Source organism: Helianthus annuus, chromosome 4 (genome assembly GCF_002127325.2).
Source record: "Helianthus annuus cultivar XRQ/B chromosome 4, HanXRQr2.0-SUNRISE, whole genome shotgun sequence".
Classification (NCBI taxonomy): domain Eukaryota; kingdom Viridiplantae; phylum Streptophyta; class Magnoliopsida; order Asterales; family Asteraceae; genus Helianthus; species Helianthus annuus.
In genome coordinates this window covers 185,607,805-185,634,246 of record NC_035436.2, presented here as the reverse complement: position 1 = coordinate 185,634,246, position 26,442 = coordinate 185,607,805, and the positions used below count along the sequence as shown (strand labels likewise).

Here is a 26,442-nt window from a genome sequence, read left to right as displayed (position 1 = left end):
CTGAACGTATCATCAGTACAATGACTATATGTCTTAACATCTTACGAGATGTCAATTGATAGGCCCACGGGCCAGAAATTGTAATAAAGACAGTCGTAACCTATGACTCCCTGTCAGAAAAAGGTAATGAACTAGGTTCAAACCTCAAGGCTTTGATTCTCTGAAATCCTAGCTTATAATTTATAAATGTCCTTGTGACTAGGCCTTGGTGCCACCTCAATATCCGTAATGTTTTATAACTAGGATAAATTGTAATGCCTCGATTCTCAGAAATCATGGCTTATAAATTTAACTTGTCTACTTGACTAGGCCATTTGTGCTATTACTAACTTATAAATAAGGATCCGTGATAAAAATCCTGAATAAAATAAATATTATTCCTTCTCTGTTAAGTGTATGTATTAAAAGAGAATCTTAAAAGGTTTGACCTAGCTTGAATGTCATTGAAGACCTTGCTAAGATGGTGAAACCTGTTTAGAAGAGATTCAGATCCTGATTAACACTTGAAAACGTGTTAACACTCCCGACAACAGTGATGCGATAAAATCACGATTGTCACCTCTATATTAGGAACTTCCAAACCCCTTAATTAGCCTATATGATCGATAGGAATCATGGCTAATAAACGTCGAACATGATGTACACATCTAAACATCCACCTAGGATGTATACCTACGGGCAAGGATGCATACATGAAAACGATAGTTCTATTTCATAACTTCTTGTCAAGACAATGGATTATGAAATTTTCCGATCCAGAGGAATCATTGATTATGTATTAAAAATTTCCCTAGTGACAAGGCATCTGTGCCATCAAAAAGTCCTATGGAACAAGCCGTTGTGCTATATAAAATGTCACTATGACATTGACAGTCGTGACTTACGTCCCCTGTCTAGTAAGTATTAAGGATTTATTCCATTTAAATGCCAAAGATGGTTTATTTAAAAATCTAGGCAAAACATGATCAAATAAACTAAATACTATCTATTGGCCTATATGGTTTGTTTGCACCATGGCTATTTAAATTATCAAGTTCGACAATTCCCTATAATTAAGTAGGCTATTACTTCATGGTTAGTTAGCCTTCAAAGCTTCACCATGACTGACCCCTCTGGGGCTCACAATCATCTAGTTAGTCAGAATGATGTACATTGACTAGCCTTTGTGGCAAAATAAATTATCTTTCAAAAGATGACGGTTGTAGTCTTTGACTCTCTGTCCAAAGGTGAAGAACTATGTTCGAACCTTAAGATCTCTGATCCAATAAGATTGCGGCTTATATATTAATGCCTTATGTACCATATTTTGTATGTCCTTTGTGACAAGGCCTTCGGGCCTATGATTATTAATGTCCTTCATGACAAGCCTTCCAACTATCTAAAGATTGTCGTTATGACAAGGACAGTTGGGACATTGTGACCCCCAGTCAAAAGGTAATGGACTCGGTCCGAACCATAAACAAAATTGATGGTCCTTTTTGACCTAGGCTAAATATAATTGACATACTTTCTAGTAGCATACTATAAGGAAGTTATAAACCAAACAACCATTATGGTTTAGTAATAATACCATGACTTTATAAATCATCTATTACGATGATTTCATAATAACTTGCATCTAAGCATACGTTATTTTTGGTGTTAGTACCAAAGCTCCAGAATGGAGGTTTCCGACGAAGCGCACAGCAGTGCAGCGGCTAAAAACAAGGGTGCAAATATAAATATAAATGTTAATGGCACTACTCTTCAGGCCTTGATTAGCGCAGCAATTAGTGAAGTTGTGGATAAGGTACTTGAGAACAAAAAGGAACCGAGTGTCACTCACTCAAAGATCCATACGGAAACGCATACATCAGCTCGAAAGGAGAGCTCCGTTCACTCTTCAGATGAAAAGAGCGAACCTCAGGAGTTAGTACTCTATGATAAGCCCCGTTCAACTGAGGGCGGGTGCACCTACAAATATTTCGTCTCATGCAAACCCAGAGATTTCAATGGCGAAAAAGGAGCAATTGATGCTATGGAATGGCTTGAGGAAATGGAAACGGTTGTGGACATCAGCGATTGTGCTGATAAGGACGTAGTAAAATTCGTTTCACAATCTTTTAAAGGAGAGGCTCTTGTATGGTGGAAGGCCATGATGCAGTCCACGGGGAAAATTCCCCTATACCTTATGGGATGGTCCAAGTTTGCGGACCTTATCAAAGAAAACTACTGTTCACAACACGAAGTGGAAAAGGTGGAGACAGAATTTCTGAATCTCACAATGAAAAACCTAAATTGTCAGCAATATGTTACCGACTTCAACTCCCTAATCTAGACTGGTACCCTACTTAATTACCCCGGAACCAAAACGCATTGCGCGTTTCATCGGGGGTTTAGCACCAGAAATAAAAGGGGATGTTAAGGCTTCAAGGCCAATCAACTACAGATCAGCTGTAGATCTATCCTTGTCTCTCACTCAAGATGTAGTGAGACAAAAGTCGTTCATGAATGAAACTAATGACAAAAGACCAAGGGAGGAGAATAACTCTCAGAATTCTAAGAAGAGCAAATCCAAGCTCAACAACAACCAACAGGATTCCAACAAAAAGCCTACATGCAAAACCTGCAAAAGAAGACATTGGGGGCAGTGTCGATTAAACCAAAAGATAAAGCAATGTGGCATCTGTAAAAGAGCTGGCCACCAGTCCCACGAATGTAGGGACATGAAGAATGCAAACTGTTTCAGTTGTGGTGAAAAGGGGCACATCAGTACTAATTGCCCTAAGGCTGCCAAGAAAGGAGCAGCTAGGTCTGGAAAGGATAAGAAAGGAACCGCCTGGACTACCGGTTGAATACCTGAGACAGTACACATCGATAATAGCATTAGGTACGTCCTTTACCATTTAGCATTGATAGTGACTGCCAAGTATTTTTACATTGATGCAAGGGATAATAAACCTTTAGCAAACCATAAGCTTAGCAAACTCTGGATTACATTCATTAGGACTTCATATATTAAATATGAGGTATAATTTACCAATGGAATCTTTAAATGACCTCTCTCCCACCCTCGGAGATAATCCTTTCATAAAAATCTGGAGTACTCTTCCCCAGAAAGAGTACGACAATATATATTATTTATTTTATTTTATTATTTTTCTCATTGTTTTCTATCGTCTGCGAATGCCAAACTATGTTTGATAAGAGTACCATATGAGGATTTGCGTATCCTAGTGTGTCCCATAGATTGCTTCCATGCCTGATCAGTATGGAGGTTTAATGCATGGGATCCCCGAAGATATCCTAATGGTCATATTGTACTAAAGTCGACTAGTAGTATTCAAAGGAGATATCCAATATAAAAATGCCCTTATAAGTATCTCTACTTAGGGCATCCTTGCAATGGTAAAGGGAATGTGTCATTTATCTGACACCGACAGCGATAGATGAGCCAAAGCCTGAGAATGCGGAAATCTCTGACATCTCTATGTGTCATAATTAGCTTCTTTATAAGAATTACCATGTTTACCTTCTGAGAGGCAAGAGGATGTTAGGACAAACATCCCGCTTAGGGCTGCAGTTAATGTAAGAATCTTATATCTGTTATTACCAACGAAATAGGAAGAACTAAGAGCCAAATAAATAAGTTTTGGATAAGGTTTCGTAAAGCCAAAATTCAAGGTTCTAAGAACTCCGATTTTTAGTAAATAAGAAAGACGGTTCATCTTGCTTATGCATTGATTACCGCAACCCTATTTAGGCAATAACTAGAAATCCCCAAATTGCTGCCAGGATCGTCGATTTATTCGACTAGCTGTAAGGAACAACTATTCTTTGAGATTAGTCAAGCAGTGATTGGAATAACCATATCGCCTTAAGATAAGCTTTTCGGTAATAATTGTTGTATAAGTATCAACGCTGCTCCTTTGGGAGACCTTGTATAGATAAGATGTTAAACATCTATTGCTAGACAGAAAATTGGTAAGTCCAATTATCGGGATCTAAAAGTTGCCTTGGAAACAACGAATAAGATCGATCAAATCCATAACCATCTATAAGTTGCCAATATTCGGCGGAGAATCAAGGATCCATGGAAATAGCAAACCTCCTAAGTTCTTGTTAAGAAATAAGATTCAACAAAAGATATCACCCTGGAAAGGTGTGCCAATCTGTCAATTGTCAGGCTAGTAAGCTCTGAATATATGAAATCATTCGAAGTAATCGAATATATCAAGATCAAATAACTTATGAGCTAAAACCTATTTAAGGAGCTTGGTGGAGCTCGCGATGTATTGCACCCTAAGGATTTAAGGATATGTTCCGCCAATAAGTCAAGGAGCACTATCACATAACGGTTGGCAGACGGACGGACAGAGTGAGCGTACCATCCAAACATTGGAAGACATACTTCGAGCATGTGTGATTAATTTAGGTAGCAGTTGGGATAACCGCCTACCCTTGATAGAATTCTCCTATAAAAATAGCTACCATACTAGTATTAGGGTCGCGCCTTTTGAGGCCTTATACGGTAGGAAGTGTAGATCGCCTATATGTTGGGCAGAAGTTGGAGATGTCCAACTATCAGGACCAGAAATCGTTTTCAAGACGACAGACAAGATCGTTCAGGTTCGCGATCGTTTGAAAGCTGCCAGGGATAGGCAGAAAAGTTATGCGGATCCAAAGCGCAAAGATTTTCACTACAATGTAGGTGATAAAGTGTTACTTAAGGTATCGCCCTAGGAGGGAGCGATGCGATTTGGTAAGAAAGGCAAGCTAAGCCCGAGGTACATAGGACCCTTCAGGATTGTCGAACGTATCGGGTCAGTTGCTTATAAGTTAAACTTGCCGGAAGAACTTAGCACTATACATAATGTGTTCCGCATCTGTAATCTGAAGAAGTGTTTCGCTGACGAATCACTGGTTATACCGCATGCAGATATACACATAGACGAGAATTTGAAGTTCGTGGAAAAAAAAACCATTGTCGATTGAGGATCGACAGGTGAAGAAGCTTCGAAGGAAGCACGTGCCTATTGTTAAGGTCAAATGGGATGCCCGTAGAGGTCCCGAATACACGTGGGAAGTGGAATCCACGATGAAAGAGAAATATCCTCATTTGTTTCAGTAAATCTCGAGGTCGAGATTTCTTTTAAGGGGGTGAGGATGTAACACCTCGAAAATTTACGTCCAATGATGTATTGACACGTGTCATAGACTTTGCATATGTAAAAACAAACTTTAGAGGGACTAAAGTTGACAAACGGTGGAAACTATGGAACATAAGGGTCCAAAGTGTCAACAATGTCTAAATAGACTCCATAATAACCCTACATAATGTTTATAACCTTAAACGGATGGATCATGGATCATACGAAGCGGAAATTGCACAAAAGTGAGGAATTACAAACTATAGGGGCTAAAAGTGTCAACATGTTGAATTTATACCTCTGAGTGAACTTTTGGCAGACCCGAAGCTTTGTAATGCTAAAATATACTCACTAGAATATGTGGTAAAAATTTCACGTAGTTTCGTTACCGTATGAGAAAGTTATGGCCAAAACCGTACTTGAGGGGCTAAAAAGTGTCAACATGTTGAATTTATACCTCTGAGTGAACTTTTGGCAGACCCGAAGCTTTGTAATGCTAAAATATACTCACTAGAATATGTGGTAAAAATTTCGTGAAGTTTCGTTATCGTATGAGAAAGTTATGGCCAAAACCGTACTTGAGGGGTTAAAAGCGTCAACGTCGAATTTCATGACTTTTCGGGTGAGCGCAAAGTTATCCGAGGACATTACCATGTTGGTAAATGTCCCAAGGTTCTTAAAACCAGATTTGAGGGTTTACGAGTCAAGATTCATAGCCAAAACCTCGCGTGCAAGGACAGGGACCAAAACTGCCAATAATTAACAAAGTTTGGAGCTGCCAAAAAACCCAGGTGCAGCTTTTTGCGATCAGCTGCTGTTTTGGTCCGAAATTTGAGTGCATAACAGCTAATATCACCTCCTAAGTGCACCAATGGATGGACATGCAAGTATAGACACCTAGAGACCTCTCACAACATCTGATTTCCCTTATAAATCTGATCAATTCATCACTTTTTGAGGCACTTGTGATAGTAACATGAACACCCACAACTTGCAAGAACTCTCAAAGCATTTCCAGGAGCAATCTGATCGTCAAGGCAGCCTCCAAGTGTTTTCTAGGCTTCATTAGGACCTTTGTAAGCATTCATATCATCCTCAAATCCGTTCTAGCATAGATTATTAGTTAAGAGTCAAACCGTTGTTCATAAAGTTTGACTTTTCGATTAAACGAAATTGGCTCTGTCATTTCTCAAATTGAAACCACTTATAAGTTGGTATTTATGTGGGGAACAAACCCTCAAAAGGGTATTCTCTGATTCCCACTCTAAGCATGCTATTTGTCGAGTCAAAGATGTTCTTAAAAAGTCAACAGAAATCGTTTTTGCGAAATATAGCATAAATGGTAATGTAGATGACATGCAATCAGTTTGATCATCAAAAATAACTTATAATGAATATAAGAATGTGTTTTATCATAATCAACTCGACAATCTTTAGTATAAACTCGGATCGGAACCGAAAGTCTTATAAAACGACTTTTTCGTAGACTATCGATTCGGATCCGTGCATGCATGTTTGAGATCTGTATTAGAGTGTATTTTTGACCATTTTTATTTATGTATAACTTTCTGGAATTTTTACATCTTGAGTCTATGTTTAACCGATTCATATGCGTGTTTCCGATTATGCTTAAAAGTTGACTATTTTGCCCTTTTTGATATAAAACGTGATTTTTGGAAAAGTAAAAGAGTAGAAATCTTTATTATTAATTTATAAACTTGCACCGAAAATTTGAGATCAGTTGGTGGTCCAGATTTTGAGTTATGGCCGATAGCGTAAAACTATATCTTTATGTTAAATAAACGGCGCATTTAGCGTATAACCTATTTCAGGCCACTTTTCGATATAAAACTTTTTACCCACTGATGTTATATAATATTCTGGGATTTTTGAAGATTTTTATTTAATTTTTGGCTGATCGGATCATACGTCGCTAAGTCGATTCGGTTAATGCCGGTTTTGACCGTTTAAGCCATAAAATGAGTTTTATACATTCTTTTGACCCCAAACCTTTTTCTACTGATTTTATTTGTTAAATAAATTATTTTGGGCATTCTGGAAATATAAAAATCTCAGCTTTCTTTTAAAAACCGGGAAACGGCTCTAAATCGCATTTTTAGCGTTTTTAGCGCATTGTAAGTGTTATACTCATATTAAACATATAAGACTCATACCTACTGATGTATTTAGAATATTTTCATATAATAACAGTAAGTATAAGATTTTGAACTCAGATTTCCAGTTTTGTCGTTTTTTAGCCCTTGTGAAATTACTAAAATACCCCTACGGTGCATAGTTTGATTTTAAATGATAAGTTTTGTCTACGGGTCATACCCTACTGTTATAATATGGCAAATTAAGTATATTTACTGTATAAATCAGACCTGTAACTCAGATTACCAAATTGACTCTTTCATAATCTTTTAAATGACCAAAATGCCCTTATGAGGCGTAAATTGAGTTTAAATACATTCGGGGCATAATAGGACATAACTTGATGATATTATATCATATTTAAAGCATATTATCTCAGGGAACTTGCATATGACTCTTTTGGTTACCCGTAACGCCCTTTTTGCGTTCGGTTCGGTTTACGTAACTAGTTTGCGTAAATTAACCGAAACGGGTCAAACGTTATCATTTTTATCTCAAAATCCAGAATGTATTTAGTATACCCACATTATACAAGTATTCAAACTTGTCGGGTCTAAATCACATTCTATCCGGCCTTTCGCTTAATCATGCGTCTTAACCGTATATTTCTTTAAGACTAACCGGTCTAAGCTTAGGCTTAATTAAAGACCCGTTAGCAGTCTAATTGGTTATTTATACCATCGTTCCAGACTAGAGCTTTCCGGTAAATTGTACCTACGCTTACTTAGGAATACGGCTGAGTTATAACTCTTGCTATTTAAGACAGGAGCTAGCTCAGGTAAATACTCTTAACTTATTTTCCCTATTACGGGCTTGGGATACGGTAATATAAATACTGCATGGTCAGGTATGGGATTCGAAGACCAATGTGTCGGGAAATCCAAATAACCTGTTTTTAATTCGTATTGCTTGACTGAAACATTGGGGGTTAATGCGACCGTGTCCTGGATATCCTTGACTCATTAAATGCAATGGCCACGACCTAAGCACGGGGTGTAGGCATACACCTGACAGATGCCTTATGCTTATGAATTGATTATACCCAATAAGGGATTCCCAATAAGGGAATAGTGGTGTGTCGGTTAATCTTGAACCGGCATAGGACCGGGCCCCGCATGTAGAGCAAGTTATGTAAAACTGATAACATGAGATATAGTTTGTCCCAAGTATAAAAGATTAATCTTGCCTTGTGCATCTTAATCAAGTGTCAAAAATAGTTTTGTGCCTTGTGCGCCTAAACCAATTTTCATAAACTCTTTTCAAATGAGTCAGTTGAGTGTATTTACCAGTGAAAACTGACGTATTTTCCAAAGTCTAAGTGACAGGTACAAGTACGTATTAGGCTGGAAGCTGCTCAGGGCGTTTGTAGGTCCCTTTTTGTCGGAGGATGACGAACCTCAAACCTTGTTATACTAACCCACTAGCGAGTGCGGAATCCAAGCTAGCAAGCAAACCGGGATTAAGCAAGTACAAACACAACACACAAGGGTTCACCGATTAACACAACTTGTATTAATGCAAATGAAGGTTTCGGTTACAAGCACAATGTTTACAAACCTAACTTGTAAACTCTCAAAGTGTGTGTGAGTGTTTCGGACAGAATTCTCTCAAAGCTCTCTCTCTTTCGGGTGTATGTTTTCTGTCTAAGTGTCTACTGAACTCAACACATTGCATGGGTATATATACCCAAACACAGCAGGTCATGTCCGAAGGATCCGGTAGATGGTCCGAAGGATCATCTATCGATGACAATATGTTCGAATGATCAGCAAACACCTCGAAGGATGATCCTTCGAGGTCTAACAATCGAAGCATATCTTTCGAGAACCTCGAAGGATCAACAGTATCCTTCGAGGAGCTATCCTTCGAGACAGACAACTACTTTCTAACTGTTTGACCAAGTCAAACCGGAGGATGGTTGACTTGGTCAACTTACATACTTAGAACATCGTTTTATATACAGACCGAATACAGACAAAGTACAGACACAAGTGCACCAACAAACTCCCCCTTGGCTGTAGCTTTGTCTTTATCTTCTATAGTTGTAGACTCGTCTCGAACTTCGACGGTCTTTGGTCTTCGAGTTACCAAAACTCTGATGTCCTTTCAAGTCTTCAATGTCGGAGGATCTTCAAAGTCTTCACGTCTTGAAAGCAGAGAGTGTATCAACAAACTACCCGTATCATGTAGGAAGTGTGTTGACAAACTCCCCCTTAACATAAGCTCCCCCTTGAGTTATGCTCGTGAAAAGACTTTATCTTTATGAAGTGAGATCCTTGTGGTGTTGATGATGGCCAGCGGCAACTCGATCATCTTCATCTTTTGAGCGCCTTCTCGTCGTGTCTTCATTCCAGAGCTTGTCATCGACCATGTTCTCCTAGCCTTTAGAATCTGCACATGCAAGAAATCTAAACGCGTAATGAGAACAACTGCTTGGAATATAGTATAAACAAATGACACACGAATGACCATGTCACAATCAAACACCGTCCGACAGTTTGAAAGTTTAATAAATTTGTCAATTTTAGTTTTTAACTTTCAAACATGCAAATTTTTGACCGTTTATGAATATTTAGTCAGTTCGGTTTTCAGACAGGTTTCAGGTAACGAAGACTTGAGCTCCAACATCGTACGATCGAAAATAAAGCAGAAATAGAATCTTTTTGGCTTTTATAAAGTTTATATTAAAACACGGATTTTAGGCGTGTTTTTGAAATTAAAAGACAACAATTTAAAATCCTTTGAGTGTTATCAAACGACATCACCGCTAATGTCGTGCTGATATGCACCAAACGACGAAACTGTTTAAAAAGAAAACAATAAAAGTTAAGCAGTAAATAAATAAATATATACAAACATTCTTTTTGCGAGTTTCGAGGGTAAGAGAATCATATCAGTGTACGGTCATGCCAAAACACTCTTGTTGTTCAGTTAGTTAACATTTAAGATAAGCATCCTATAACAATTATCGGTATTGTTGTCCACTTAAACTCAACTTATCAGATGTAATCATGGCGAGGGGATACGTTAAGGTATGATTTATACTTACCGACCGGTGTTCATCCACATCACGACACATTCCCGTATCAAGGTATGCACGAGAGTTCATCTTACCGGTGAGTATACCGATTATCATCTGTTTGACCGTATAAATTGTGAGATACTCACTTATTTTGATTTGAAAACAAGTCCTATGTGATATAATCACTTATTGATGAGGAACTTGATTTTCATATGCATGAGGGCACAGGTGCAAGTCCGTGAACAGGTCAGTACTTCCGTACAGCAGAGAGACGAACTTGACACCCGGATAAATGTGATATTTTATCACTTATTTGATTTGGACATGTGATTGTTTATCACTTATTGAGGTCGAATGCAGTATGAAATATGTACACGTATGTATAGTATCATGGAAGTTCTAGACTTGCGTCCCCGTTATTTTTCGGTAAAAGATACAACCATGATACCCAGATGATAAGCAGCATAAAGACCAAATATCTCAGAACCTCGGCAATCTATCAAACGAAATTTCGGTACTAAGACCATATGCCAATGAGTGGTTCCCACCTGGTCTTCAGTCGATTAAGATTTATATCACCCTGCACACTTTAAAATGATTGTGAGCCTACCGATACATCTTATATAGAGCTGCTTATCGTTTTTCATTTAAGGTTTAAAGAGGTTTGGATAGACCACTGATGTACTATCATTTTCTCTTTTGCTCTCCAGGAAACTCATTTTTGTTTTTCCATTGTTTTTGTGTTTTTGAAATTTTTCGATGTTTTTGGATTTTCAGATTTTTGAATTTACTCCCCCTAAAATCAAGAAACTAAGATAAATTTAAAAGCACAAAGGTATTAACAAAAATGATTTTCCGATATTGGTTTTACTCTTGCTTGACCTTAATGCCGTTTACCAAAATTAAGTTTTATCAGAAAAGATTTAACAAATTTTGGAAAAGTGAGTTGGCATGTCGGTAAGCGATGCGGACCATGACAACATTGATGTGTTTCATATTGAAACAATCACGTGTGAGGTGATATCCGAGATCAACGTGTCAGGTCAAAGAGTGCTGTTCAAAGTAGCTTAAATGTCGACAAGTATAGGAGAGATTAAGAATTTAAAGGCGTATCCTGCAACTGTTCAGTGCATTGCAAGGAATCCAAGCACTGCAACTGTTCCGTGCATTGCAAGGAATCTAAGCACTCTCCCAACTGGATATCCATCCGGTGTGAACTTCAAAGTCGAATTTGCAACTACTGAAAAGTCTCTTGACAGCAATAAAATCATAAACCTCCGGGTCCGGCTGGTCTTCCACATTGTACCAGCGAAGGTCTTTGACTTTCTCTTTCAGAAATGGTGTGCGGATGTTCAATCCATGCAAAGGCATCGGCACACATTTCACTTCATTCGTTCCTGAGGACCCGATCAAAAACCAGAATGACCAAATTTTCGGCACGTTCTTCATTTGGTCGAATTTTGCAACTTCATTCAGCCACATTTTCTTTTTCTTTCCTCTCTCTCCATCAAAGGCAACAATTTCTCCTGTCGCCTATCTTGTGCAAGGACATTCCACTATCAACAATCCTAAGACTATCAATAGTTCCTCCTGGAACTTCCTGCACACTCATTCAGAGATTAGTTGGAGAGAGGGACCCAAGCCTTCACAGACTTGGGTCGTCCGTCATCATCGAGAATTGTAACATCCATTTCCCGATGATTCGGAATTGATGCAGCTCCCCCTGAAACAGTTACCGGTTTTGGTATCCAAATCTGTTTCTGTTTTTCATGTTTAACATCCGATTTAACAGATTTTATTTGGATGACCTCCGGTTTTAAAACCTTTTCAACTTCTTTTCTTTGTTTCTTTTTCTGTTTCTTTTCTCGTTGTTTAACAAGACGAGGGTCCTGTTTTGGTGAAACAGATCTTTTATGGTAATTGTTACCATGGGGGGCATCAATTTTTGACTTTCTCTTGGTGAGATATGGACAATTCTTAATGATGTGTCCATACTCACAGCATTCAAAGCATGATCTCCGCTCAACAAACCTCGGAGTATCATAACTGCAATAGCCGGATGATGAACTTCGTGATCTTGAGGTACTTGGTCCTACATCACAACCGTTTGTGTGTTGTGTATAGTTGTTTTGACTGTTTCTTTTCAAAGTTTTACTTTGTTTAACAAAATCCTTATTGGATTTGTTTTTGGAAGTATCAATTTTATCAGTCCCTCTAGATTTCACGAGGTTTATCTTCCGAACCTTTTTCTTGTTTTCGCCCTGTTTGCCTTTTCTATTCTCTTGGGCGGCATGATTTTGTTCACGGGGATCATCAACCTTTGCTTTCAACTTATGAAGATATGGACAATTTCGAATGATATGTCCAATTGTTCCACACTCAAAACAATATCTTCGTTCAACAATCCCCGAAGCATCATGTGATCGTCTAGCCGACGATGATGAACTTTGTGATCCCGAGGTACTAGGTTTTGAACAGTTTGGATCATTTCTTTTCAACACAGTTGCTTGTTTAACAAAATCTAAGTTAGATTTGTTCTCAAACGTTTCGATTTTGTCCGTTCCCTTAGATTTCACAAAGTTCACATTCTTGTTTTTCTTTTGGGTCTGTTTCCTCTGACCCTGAGTCGGTGCTTTTCCTTTAGGTTTGGCATGATTTTGCTGTTTTTGTACTGTTGGTAATTTCTTATTCCCAAATTGTTTTCGAATTTCAGCCTTTGGAATAGGAGGACACTGTGTAACTGTAACACGTGGTCCTGTCTTTCCCAAAAACTTACTTGTCGAATCTTCAAAGACTTTACTTATTAAAGATTGATTAACATTTTTAATAGGAAAATCTTCGTCAGAGTAGATTTTATCATCACCAACGAGAGTGTACAGCAAGTTCACACCCTCCGACTCTTTTGCAGACGAAGACTCGATTGCAACAGTCTTAGCGGGTTTTGCAGGAGGATCACATAGAATGTAATTCTCGAGAGGTATGTCCTCATCTTTGACTTCCGCATTAGACTTTGCTGGGATGGTATCATCAGATTCATCATCAGAAGAATCAGCATCCTCAATGATGACTGGAGGATCCTGATTCAGTTCAGCAGAAGACACACATGTATCTGCTGCAGTATCTGAATCTGGTGATACATCTTTCTTGTATCCGAGTCCTGCTGCAAACTCCTTCACATCTAGAGGAACAGATGGTTCAAAGAACACTCTATCCTCCTCGTCAGGCATCGCATCATAATTGTGTCTCACAGGTGGTGGACATTTCTTATATCCTATGCATGTGACATCCCGTTTTTCTTTCTGAACATCAATGATGTGATCCAACACATAGCTAGAACTCAAATAGCTATCTAGCTTGAGTTGGATTGCCTCACTTTCCGTTTTTACACAGACCATTTCTTTTTGCATTGTCTCAAGACGTGAGATATACAAATTAATTTCCGTTTGTTTTCTGGAAACCATTTTAGTCAATTCAGTTTTATCTTTCTTTAACGTCTCAATCATTGACTTAAATTCTTTTTCATGGTTTTCATAAAACATATTGGCTTCTGTGCATTTTGAAAGATCCACGGTCAACTTCTGGTTGTGGATAAATGTCACATCATATTTCTCTTGCAAAGCTTCGTGTTTGCTTTGCAATTCACACCACTTGACATTCAATGAAACATGTTTGTCTTGCAAGTCAAACAAACTAGCTTGTAAAGCATTATGTTTGCCTTGCAACTCAGACATGTTTGCTTCTAGTTCAGCACACTTAACTCTTAATCTAGCACAATTATCACAATCTACAGCAGTGGGTTTATCGGCACATACCTGACTGGAATCACTCTCAGGTGTCGGCCTTTCTGCATCAGAATCAACAATCTCCCTTGATGATTCACATTTAGATCCATCCTCACTTGAACTTGAAGTTGTATCACCCTCAACTGAAGTTGAAACATCTTCATCTGAACTTCTAACATGTTCGGAACTGTTATCATTCCCCGAGGATCCACCATTGCTGACATCTTTGACAATTTCAGCATACAACGCCGTTTTTGTCTGACTACTGTTCTTAAGAAGTGACGATTCTACAGTAGAATAATGGTGTTGTACGGCAACTGGGGGTAATGGATTTCCATACATGTCTGTGGTGGGAGGCGGCTTTACAGGAATTTGTATTGGATTGCCAAAACAATCTGTTGTTGTTATCGTTTCACTTTGCCTTTGATTGGTAACTGATGCCCACATTTCTGCAGTAATTCGAGGTGGTGTGGGAGATTCGGCCCATAATGGAGATGACCTTGTATTCGTGTATTTTCCATCGACTGGAGCCGGTGTACCCCACCATGAGGGAGTGACACCTGAACTTGTATATTCACCATTCTCTGGAGCAGGAGTTCCCACCAACTCGGATTCATCTTTGACAAGAAAAATAAATTCTATGTCAAAGTCACGAAGGATGATTGCCACCCGAAAGATCACACAGCCGAAGGATCCTGGTCGAAAGATTTGTAAATCACAGAAACTTGTTAACAATAACCTGACCACAATCGAAAGATCAACACTTGTTCGAAGGATCAACAGTACTCGAAAGATTACTGTTGAATCTCGAACAATGATGTCGAAAGATTCAAGAACTCGAAGGATTCTCCTTTGAAAGATCCTTATCTTTCGAGTTAAATCCCTATCTTTCGGACACTGTCTTTCGAAAAGATTCCTTTATCGAAGGATATGTTTCAGACTTCGAAGGATGGGTCGAAGGATGATGATCTTTCGAGCCTTCCTTGATCGAAAGATGGTCTTTCGATGTCGAAAGATATCTTTCGAGAGATTCTGACACAACTGACGCAGATGTGACGGGTTGGTGAAAAGGTGATGGGTAGGTAAGTCAACTTTCGGCAGAAAGGATGTGCAGACTGTACCTTTCCCACCAACTTTGAAAGGTTGCCCAAAAAGGTAACCTTATCTCCAAACCAGTCACCGGAATATTGACCGGAATATGGCCGGAAATTACCAACACACTCAAAAACAAGTTTTTAAGTTACCCAACCCAAACTTGAACACTCCCGGTAAGTTTAAGACACGTTTTCCAGTTTAAAGGTGTAGAAAAACCAACAAAAACGGGTGTTAAACCAAGTGTTCAAACACACACCAAGAACTTGAAAAACCCGGTTTTAAACAAGGTAAAGAGCCAAGCTCTGATACCACTTGTAGGTCCCTTTTTGTCGGAGGATGACGAACCTCAAACCTTGTTATACTAACCCACTAGCGAGTGCGGAATCCAAGCTAGCAAGCAAACCGGGATTAAGCAAGTACAAACACAACACACAAGGGTTCACCGATTAACACAACTTGTATTAATGCAAATGAAGGTTTCGGTTACAAGCACAATGTTTACAAACCTAACTTGTAAACTCTCAAAGTGTGTGTGAGTGTTTCGGACAGAATTCTCTCAAAGCTCTCTCTCTTTCGGGTGTATGTTTTCTGTCTAAGTGTCTACTGAACTCAACACATTGCATGGGTATATATACCCAAACACAGCAGGTCATGTCCGAAGGATCCGATAGATGGTCCGAAGGATCATCTATCGATGACAATATGTTCGAATGATCAGCAAACACCTCGAAGGATGATCCTTCGAGGTCTAACAATCGAAGCATATCTTTCGAGAACCTCGAAGGATCAACAGTATCCTTCGAGGAGCTATCCTTCGAGACAGACAACTACTTTCTAACTGTTTGACCAAGTCAAACCGGAGGATGGTTGACTTGGTCAACTTACAGACTTAGAACATCGTTTTATATACAGACCGAATACAGACAAAGTACAGACACAAGTGCACCAACAGCGTTAATAAGGAATCTTGCAAGTTCTAGGCGCCTAAAGTCTGTTGAACAACATTTAAGTTTTAAGATCCGCCTGTGGATCCTCTACTTTCCGTTGTAATACTTGATATTACTTTATATTCGGATTGTAATATATTATCTTTTGCTTCCGCTGTGCATTTATAAATTGTGTTGTTTGACTATGATGTTATCAACTACGTCACGATACCCCACACCGGGCCCACCGGTGACACGTGGAGATCGGGGTGTGACACCAATGAACCCATAGCGAATTTCTTTTAATGAGAATGCTCCAGATGTGCAAAACCATTAACGCTCGATTCATATCCCGAATACGTCTAAGACCAAGACCACCTTCATATTTTGGGACACACACTGCCTTCCACGAGACTTTAGCCTTTCCTTTATGAAACAAAACACCTTGTGCCCATAAGAAATTCCGCATTCTAGATTCCAACTCCTTAATAACACGGACAGGAAGGATCAAATATGAAGACCAAAAAATATGCATAGAAGACAGAACGGAAGTAACCAGTTGCAACCTTCCAGCAAACGAAAGAAGTTTATTCTTCCAATTCAAAATTCTTTGCTCAAGCCTCTCTACAAGAATGCTACAATCTTTGTAGAGGAGTCTAGAAGAAATCAGCGGCACTCCCAAATATCTGACAGGTAACGTCTCCTCCACAAAAGGAATGATACTCAAAATAGCCATCTTGACATGATTAGGAACCTTACAAAAGTAACCGGTACTTTTTTGAACATTAGGGTTTAAAACAGACATACCCGAAAACTTATTGATACAAGTGATTATAGTTCTAGCCGAATCCACATCTCCTCTGGCAAAAAGGAATAAATCATCCGCAAAGCACAGGTTTATAATACGTTGCCTCTCACATCTATTGTGGAACCGAAAAGAAGAATCAATTCTAGTGGCATGTTGCAGAATACACGTTAAAATTTCCATGACTAGAGTAAAAAGATAAGGCGAAATCGGGTCCCCTTGCCTTAACCCTCGTCATCCTTTAAAATACCCATGCACATCCCCATTAACACAAACCGAATAAGAAGTAGTCGACACACAAAGCATAATCCACTGCACCATAGTATGATTGAAACCAAACCCTCTCAAAATCGCCTTTAAAAACTTCCAATCCACTGTATCATATGCTTTCTGAATGTCCACTTTAAACGCGCATCTAGGAGGGCCAAAATCCGTATGGTAATTATGCATTAGCTCTTGAGTAAGAAGAATATTATCTGAAATTTTCCTGCCCGGAACAAAAGCCGATTGATTGATACTAACAATATCATTTAGAGCCCCTTTTATACGATCAGCCACTATTTTACTAATACACTTATAAATAACATTGCAACATGCAATAGGGCGAAAATCCGTAACTGCTGACGGAGCCGAAGTCTTAGGAATAAGAACAATAAGGGTGTGATTAAGCTCCTGAAGAAGCCTACATGTGTTAAAGAAATCCATGATAGCAACCGACACATCATTTCCGACTAAGGACCATGCATGCTTGAAAAAGGCGGCTGTAAATCCATCCGGACCAGGCGCTTTGTCGTTGCCAATATCAAACATCGCCTTTTTAACTTCATCATCCGTTACAGGTCTAATCATATTATTCTCAGCCTCAGTCTCGAGAACCTTGGTAAAGAGATCAGGCGAAGGGGAGAGAGTTGTCACACCGTCGCAACCCAGAAAGTTCTGATAAAACTCGACAAAAGCATTGGGCACTAACGCACCTTCACATAGATTACCACCAGCATCCTTGACAACATCAACTCGGCTCCTATGGTTTCTGCTTTTGAGAGAAGAATGAAAAAACGCTGAATTAGCATCTCCAGCTCTCAACCAGTCCACTTTGGACTTTTGTTTAAGGAATCGCTCCTCATCCAGGCAGGCATCCTGGTATTCCCGATTTACATTAGCCTCCTCTACTCGTAACTCCTCATTAAAAGGATTTCGATCAACCTCCCGTTGTAAAGAGTCAACTCTCTCTCTAAGCTCAACAACTTTCTTATGAATATTACCCTGCTGATACAAAAGGGAACGAAGCGGAGACTTTAAAGATCTCAACTTCTTCACTAACCTGAACTGATGGACCCCAACAACATCCACATCCCATCTGGTTTTAACGATTTCCATAAAACCCGGTTTATAAACCAAAAAATTAGCAAACTTGAATGATCTTGGTTTTTTCGTTTCCTTCTTCGGGATCTTAAGGATACAAGGACAATGGTCAGAAACTCTATACGGGTTGAAAATAGCAACAGCTTTTGGAAAATTACTCACAAATGAGATATTCCCCATGATCCGGTCTATTTTCTTCATTAAACCAATTCCGTTTTTAGGTTTCTGTGTCCACGTGTAGTGGAAACCCGTACAGTTTATATCAAACACTTCTATATCCAAAATACATTCTTTGAACTCCCTCATACTAGGCGAGATTGTTGATGCACCACTCGAGGAATCCTCAAGGTTGAGGGTTGAATTGAAATCCCCCAAGATTACCCAAGACCCATTATCAACTACCAGCTTATGCACCGACAACTGGTCCCACAGGTCCCTTCTCGAAATATACGAATTCGCTGCATAAACAATAGAGCAAAACAACACTTTTCTATCAGACTTGAAAATAAGTTGGACATGGATAACCTGAGTAGTTTGTGCAAGCACCATCAGATCAAAGACATCCGGGTTCCAACCAATGATAATATGAGTCCCTTTATCACAAATTCCTCCATTAGACGTCCACTCCCAATTACGAAACACCAACTTACAAATTTTAGAAAGCTTGTTGACATCCACATGAGATTCAAGAATCGCACAGAAACTAAGACTATGTTGTTTTTGACACATAGCTATTGCAATCTTCAATTTAGACATGTAAGTGGAGTCAAATTCATATGAATGCAGAATGCCTAGCTATTAGTATATAATGGCATATTACCTTCATGCAGCAGGTCTGTAGCGACCCACCTGGTTTTTCTTGCCCTTGGGTTCCACTAGTGCCTGTTGTTTGCATCTTCTTTAATATATTTTTTATCAGGCAAGTTTGCTTTTTGTATGCCAAATATTTTGAAAACAATGAGTGCTTGTGTTTGTACCATAGACTGATTGTAATTTCCATATGCAGCTTCACTATGAAGCATGGTTGAGATTTGTCATCCTTAGCATTGTTGCGGTCTTTGTATATGCATTTTATGGACAATATAATGCAAATCCTACAAGTGACGGCACCATTTATTACCATAGAGTACCTGAAGCCGAAGCTTAATGAATGTTTTATGCATATCATAAGTGAGCACTTGATCGTTGATGTATGTTGTTGTAATCTTTTTTGTGCCCCACGAGTGGGTACATCATTACATTTGCAAACACTTAGATTCGAAAATCCGTTTGTAAAAGTGGTTCTTTCGGCAAATTATCCGACGACAATAAAAGAGATATTGTTTCTTTTTTGAATTTCATAGGATCCGCAGGTTCTGGGTTTGATGGATTCGATTTGGATTAGGTTAGATTTTGGCCAAAGGAATTGAAGTTATGGGGTTTGGTCAAAGATTTTTTTGGTCATGGTTCGGTTTTAGTTTAGGGTTTTGTTACATGTTTCGACTGTTTGGGTAAACCAACACCACAATCCGGAAAATGTTGACATGTCACTGTCACAAAATCATATTTCAAAATATTATTAAATGAAAAGTTATTTCAATTAGGTAACACTTTGTACTTCACTACTCCGAGATAGTTTTAATAACCATGAGGGTGTGAGAGAGAGAAGTTAAAGAAATTCATAATCATAGTTAAAATATGAATATTATAAGTTAGGCCTTCGCTTGATGAGCTGGACACGAAATGGGGGTGGGTTGAAACTTTTCTCGTAAGTCTGGCCAAAACCATTGCGTAATGTTTGTTGGTTTTGTGTTTTGTATTTCAGTTACTCGAATAGCTTTTCGAATCATGTAATTTTTCTCAGATTAAAGTATTTTTGGATGCATATCAATAATAGGATAAGAAAGAAAGTGTATTTTCAAGAATGGAATGTTATTTTATGTTATAATTCAAAGTGAAATTCGTTGTTGAAACCAATGATGACCAGTTCTGTTTTAAACATAATGGAAAACATGTAAACATACCTGTTACAGCAGACAGTGTAGTGGAGAATCCAGTCAGAGATGAAGCCACTGAGTTCGACATCTTTGTCAAGGTGATATGTTTCCTCCTTAGGGTGCAAACTGATGATGGTGATGATGAAACCGAAAAGGGTATTGGTTTAGGAGAAAAGGGTCGATTATGATGTTATGATAATTAGGTTATGTGTCTAACCTTAGAACCTCTACATAAGTCTCCTTATATAAACACACAAGAGTAAACATAATTAGTTAATAAGGGTAATATGATCCATCAACAATTACCAACTACTTATTTAATAGGTTGTTATATATTTTGATCTGTATTATGTAAATAATTATAATGGCTACTAGATTAAATATTAAATCATAATATATTTAATCTTACGACCAAACCAGATTATTTAATATATAGGGTCAAACCAGGTTGATTGGCTTGATATGTCACATCCTTTCGTGAAAAGGTATGACAGCTTGGGTGTAATCGCAGTAGTTAAATGTGTTGAAGCACTATCAGTAGGAACTCTATCAGTAGTAAATTTGTTGCTATTAGTGGTTTATTGCTACCGATGGTTTGTTGCTACCCCTACAAAGGCGGTACCCCCTTGGAACCCACATGGTCTACAGGTTTCACCCTTAGAACTATGAGATTTCATGGTACTTGAAATTGTAATAGTCTTGATCGAATATGTACTCTACACCTCCTAACTCAAATCCATGTTTGTTATGATTTCTTATTTGATTTTCAAGTAAATCCCGATTACCAAAAACAACTTGGTGACTCTAAAATTACCAACAATGTTTGACAAGAATAGGTTCACATGTTACACATATGGTATTTTCTCTTCCATGCACTCATGTGTATGAAATCACAGTAGATAGATTAATTCTAGATGGAAAAAACCCTTTTGTAAGCTCATCATGACATCGTTGTAAGGTCATCGTGACATTGTTGTTTTACATGTGTAACTCTTAATTAAGATTCATAGGACGGTGACATTGCCAAGTAAGAGAACCAATTGTTTTACTAATTTGTCTTCTTCGAAGAAATAATTAACTATTTGTTCCAAAGAAAACAAATTGTTTTACTAATTTATCTTCTTCGAAGAAATAATTTACTATTTATTGAATATTAAAAAGGAAATATGCTTCATATATCTAAAAAACACAAGAAGATGATTGCATAATGCCTACGTCATGTGTAACATGAATTATGCATATATTTTTGGACCCACACATATGTATTTATGCATGCATGCTCCAAAGTCCAAACCAAGTATGTTCTCAAACATATTAAACAAATTATTTGAAGGCAATTAATGTTTGAATCTAATCTTTCTAATTCTTCTTTAAAATGTACGGCCGCAGGTAAAAAAACATAGAAGATTTTCCTCATAAATTACCCCTACATTTTCTCAACACAAATGGTGGGTAAATTGACAAATTTAACAAACATATAAATATAAGAAATCCCTAAAAAATGAGAGATGTGAGGAGAGATACACAAGTAAAATTCAGAAAACAAAGGAAGAAAGGGAATGGCATTATGTTGATAGATAGCTATAGAAATGGAAGCAAGATATTAAAAGAATGGAGGATGAAAGGGATGGAGATTTAAGGGTACCTTTAATCTCCTCCCTCTTCTTCGTTTTGGTTTTCACCGGCGGTATTTTCTTAACATTTTATGTTTTCGCGCCCAGCTTTTCCAAACCATGGTTTCCTGGGATCGCGCTAGTTTTGATCGGATCACCGTGGGTCTTTTGGTTGTTGACCTATTTGTATACATGCTTTAAGGGTTGTTGTAGTAATGAATTGCCTTACAACTATGACCATGCAAATTCAAGGAGAGGGTTCCCTTCTCATCCAACAACCCCTCGTCGAAGCGCTGTCTCCAACCAAACCAAAGCCATGGATAGGTCCTGGTCTACGGATGGTTCACCACGCGATCAGGCAATCGGTTTGGACAATGTTGGTTCGCGTCATGTGCATTTTGGGGAGGAGGTGTTGGTGGTGGAAAGTGATGGGAGCAAGGTTATTCATGAGATGGAGTCATGGACGAATTCAACCAAGTCAACGCCACTGAATGCATCTTGAGATGTTAATAGATTTTATTTTATTTATGTTACGTTACCTTAAATTTTATGATGTAGAGTTGTGTTGATAGAATTTGATTTTACTTGCAAACAAGATTTAGTAAAGATATTCATATTAATTTATGCTGACATTTATATGTGTTTTGGATAAATAATTAGAATTTTGGATCGCGATATATTGTAGATACATTCTAGATTTCCCAAGGGCGAAGGCCGACCACGTCGAGGTGCAAAACCTTCACATCAATATGAACTCTTGAGGAAACCGTTATCCCTAGAGGAACTTTCATCCTTGCCCTTATTGTTTTAGTTTTATATTTTACGTTACAAGAAAAAGTGTAACGAATTATATATCAACTAGAAAATCGCTCCGCGCGCGTTGTGCCGCAAGCAACGAAATTGACTACAACGGTCTGTTTAAACTAAAATTCAAGCACATGTTATTCAACCCAAAGCTTGTGTTATTACTATTGAACTAAAATAAGGTCAAGGCGTCAAGCATTTGGAAAACAAAATAATACTTCTGGAGTTCTGGCTATACGTCTAGACAATCAACTAAGATCCGAATGATTACAAAGCCTTCATTTGTGATCAAACATCATCTTTTCGAGTAGCATCTGCTCAAAATGACAAACTCCTAAGATTTAAAGTTACCGTGTCCTTACTAAAATCAAATAATGAAAAGGTAGTAAATATATCATATTAGCATCAGAACATACCTTGAATTCGTAATTGACCTTTGTAAGCCCAACCTTGGTGGAGTCTTTCAGAGCGCCCCTGAAGCGTTTAAATGCACCCATCAACCTGCAAACGATTACATTTTCCATCATGAATTTTTATATTAGTTAATTGATCGGTTATAAGGAAAGAACACAGATTCGAACACCAAGCTTAATTTTTGGAAAACAAAATGTTTTGTTGTTCTGCTTTTTTTTTTTTTTTTTTTTTTGGTTTTCTGGTTTGATTCCAAGTATGTATCTCTCAACAGCCTATGATGGTGGCCAAGATATCCGGGATGGCGACAGTCGGCTGTTGCACAACCTTCATAAGAAATAAAATATATCTATAGAGTATAGATGTATAAATTTTAAATTAGAAATGCAAAATTGAAAATACATTCATTTGATGATAAAAGCACTTAAAAGTTGTTCTAGAAAGTTAAAGCATGAACTGCATATAACTTAGCAGGTGGAGATAATGAATATTTTATCTCTTATTCCATAGTATCTAATATGTTAGGTTTGCTAAATTATGTTATTTAAGCCAATGTTCTAATCTGTTAGGTTTGCTAAAAGTCTTTTCATGTGATACTAAATCGTAATAGAACTTCTTAATTCCAGAAATACCATCATAAACTTAAGAGTAAGGCTTTTTAACCTAATGATGAAGAAGTGGAGAATAACCAATCTTACCAAAGACTTGTTGATGAATTAAACAACAAACATGGCCACACTATAAAAAATGCACCAGTCAACACAAAACTACAAAAGCAACCTTAACTTCAAAAATTCTCAATAAAACACAAAGAGATCTAGCTAGGCAAGGCATTATGTGTACCTTTATTCCAGCTATAATAACCAGGACCTCTAGGGATCCATTATTGGATATGGTGGGGAAATAAAGCTCGAATCGAGCCAAGCTCGAGCTCGAGCTTTCATATGTTAAACGAGCTCGAGCTCGAGCCTGGTCGAGCTCGGGCTCGGCTCGGCTCGTTTGCACCCCTACTAGGCATTATGTGTACCTTTATTCCAGCTATAATAACCAGGACCTCTAGGGATCCATTATTGGATATGGTGGGGAATAATCAATGCATACCGTATTGTTGCCGATCTATACGAAGATGTCACATGCAGGGTGAGGACCGGTGGTCAGAGCAACTGGAATCTGATCGGAAAAGTTGTCGAAGCCATAACCATTGCTTTCATCAGCCGTTGCGTCTGTGATGATAACAACCTAAAAAAATTAGTTAACAATGGTAACTAAAAGTTCTAAGTGTTTCGGCTTCATATACAAAAGCAAAACGTTACCTGATAAAAACTTTTGTCGTAACCCCTACTTCAGATACAAACCAATATCTATCCGCTACGTGAAAATAAAGAAATAATTTAGGAGTATCTTTTGGTCAGAATCGAAACATAGCTCAGTTGTTCAGATGATCCATTGCTTCCACTTCCTTGTGCTAAAACGCAACCGTCAATTGTGTTTGATCAACATCTAATCCAATTGAACATCATTGAGCGCCCAATAAGGGCTCTTAATTGATGGCCAAGAAGATAAAATCAATGAATGGAATATGTGAGAAACATGTAGACCACTCTGTATTGTTGTGCTAGACCCTACCCGGCGACCCAAGATGCAGGACAGAATAGTATATCAGGGTAAAAAGGAAAACATCAGTTAACCTCAGCTAGCAATTAGATAACCCTAAAATAAAGCAAAGGAGGATCAGAAGGAGGGTGACTGCTTCGAATTTTTAACTCAATTCCAGCCATACCAATCTGCTAAGAGGCACTTAACAACTCAACATAATATCCTATTCCAATCATAAACACACATAGTCAGTCATTCATATATCCATGCTAGTTTAAGATGCTTGTTATCCATTTCTCCTTTGTATTTACCTTCAGGCGTCGTGACCTCAGCTCCGTATCTGGCTATCCGTCATCCCCATGAGACTCGTCATCAATCAGTGTTTTTAAATCCCTTTGGGGATTGTAACCTCTACTGAAAACTTTAAGCATGCTTTGAAGACTTTAATCAAGATGAACTGAACTGGTGGATTATGCCCCCTTAGACCATGTGCAGTGGGGCTTGAAACTAATGTCCCTCCCTTGGGCATGAAGCAACACGTGGCAGTACAATCAGCATTGGGGCATTAGTTTAAAATGCCCCATCCAATGATTACCCATTTCTAATTTCTATTTTCTAATTTCCTATTGGCCCATTCAGTTAACTTTTTGATCAACAGGCGTTTTAAATGAAACGCAAAGCCACTTTTTGAAAGAAAACGCATAGGGGGCGGTGTGGTGGCCGTGGTTTGGCATGATGGGGCAAAAACGCCCAATTCCTTTGCCACTACACATGTTCTTAGCAACTGTATTGATGAACTGCACTCAATATTAGCAAAAAAAATAGTGTCGCCAACATCTAGTTTTAATTTGTGGAAAATTAAACCAAAGGGATTAAGAACACCACACATAAGGTGACTTCAATTCATCATAAAGAATCAAATAACATTAAAAAAAATTCCACAAATTCACATGCTATTTTTTTTTTGAGCTGGTTCATTTTTTTAATTCATGGCAAATGAAGAAGCATCACAATCTAACATACTCACCTCTGCCTTCAAACAACTAAAACCACAAAATTAGCAAAGAACCGAGTTACTAAAATCAAACAACCAACATCACAAAATCATGCCACTTGATTATGAAGATAAAAGGTAAAAAAAAGTAAAAAAGCCCGAGTTAAGGAACCGTGGAAATTGTGAAAAAGGCTCTCGCTATCTGCACATTGAGTTTGCCTATCTGCACACTTAGGGTTTACATACGCTGCGTATTGACCAATACGCAGCATATAGGGTTACCACAATACGCTGCGTATTGACCTCTACGCAGCGTATGTAAGGGGTAGGTACACGACCAGACAGTCAAACCTAGTACCATGTCAAATTGCCTATATGTTGCTCCATAGGGTGTCGATTGAACCATCCTGCTTTACAATTTGGGAAACAAACACCACCATGAGGATCGCCCTCCTATGTACCGATGTGTAGCACGGCCCAGATAACTTACCGGAGGCTCAACTGATGCCTTTTCTATGAGTTATAAACCCTGGTCTCTCTCTCTCTCTCTCTCTCTCTCTCTCTCTCTATAAACAGTTAAACACAAACAATATTAACAAACCCTAGAAATCCCCATGAAAGATTATAAGATTGATTAAAGTATCACAACTCACAATAACAATAAAAATGTATGACGAACCTGGGACCGGCGTCGTCGCCATCGCTGGAAAACCACTGAAAATCGGTTGTTCAATTGCTGATTCGGTGGTAGGATTTAGGTGATTGCCTGAGAT

General features: G+C 38.3%; 1 protein-coding gene and 1 pseudogene across 1 annotated transcript; both read left to right on the top strand.

Annotated features, from left to right (window-relative positions):
• Window positions 1-19,422, top strand: part of LOC110934009 — a 42,279-nt pseudogene extending 22,857 nt beyond the window's left edge.
• A 2,440-nt stretch (window positions 19,423-21,862) lies between these two features.
• Window positions 21,863-22,366, top strand: LOC110934010. The gene has a single exon (XM_022177206.1). It carries the CDS (start codon window positions 21,863-21,865, stop codon window positions 22,364-22,366), a length of 504 nt encoding a protein of 167 aa, XP_022032898.1.
• Window positions 22,367-26,442: the final 4,076 nt, after the last annotated feature.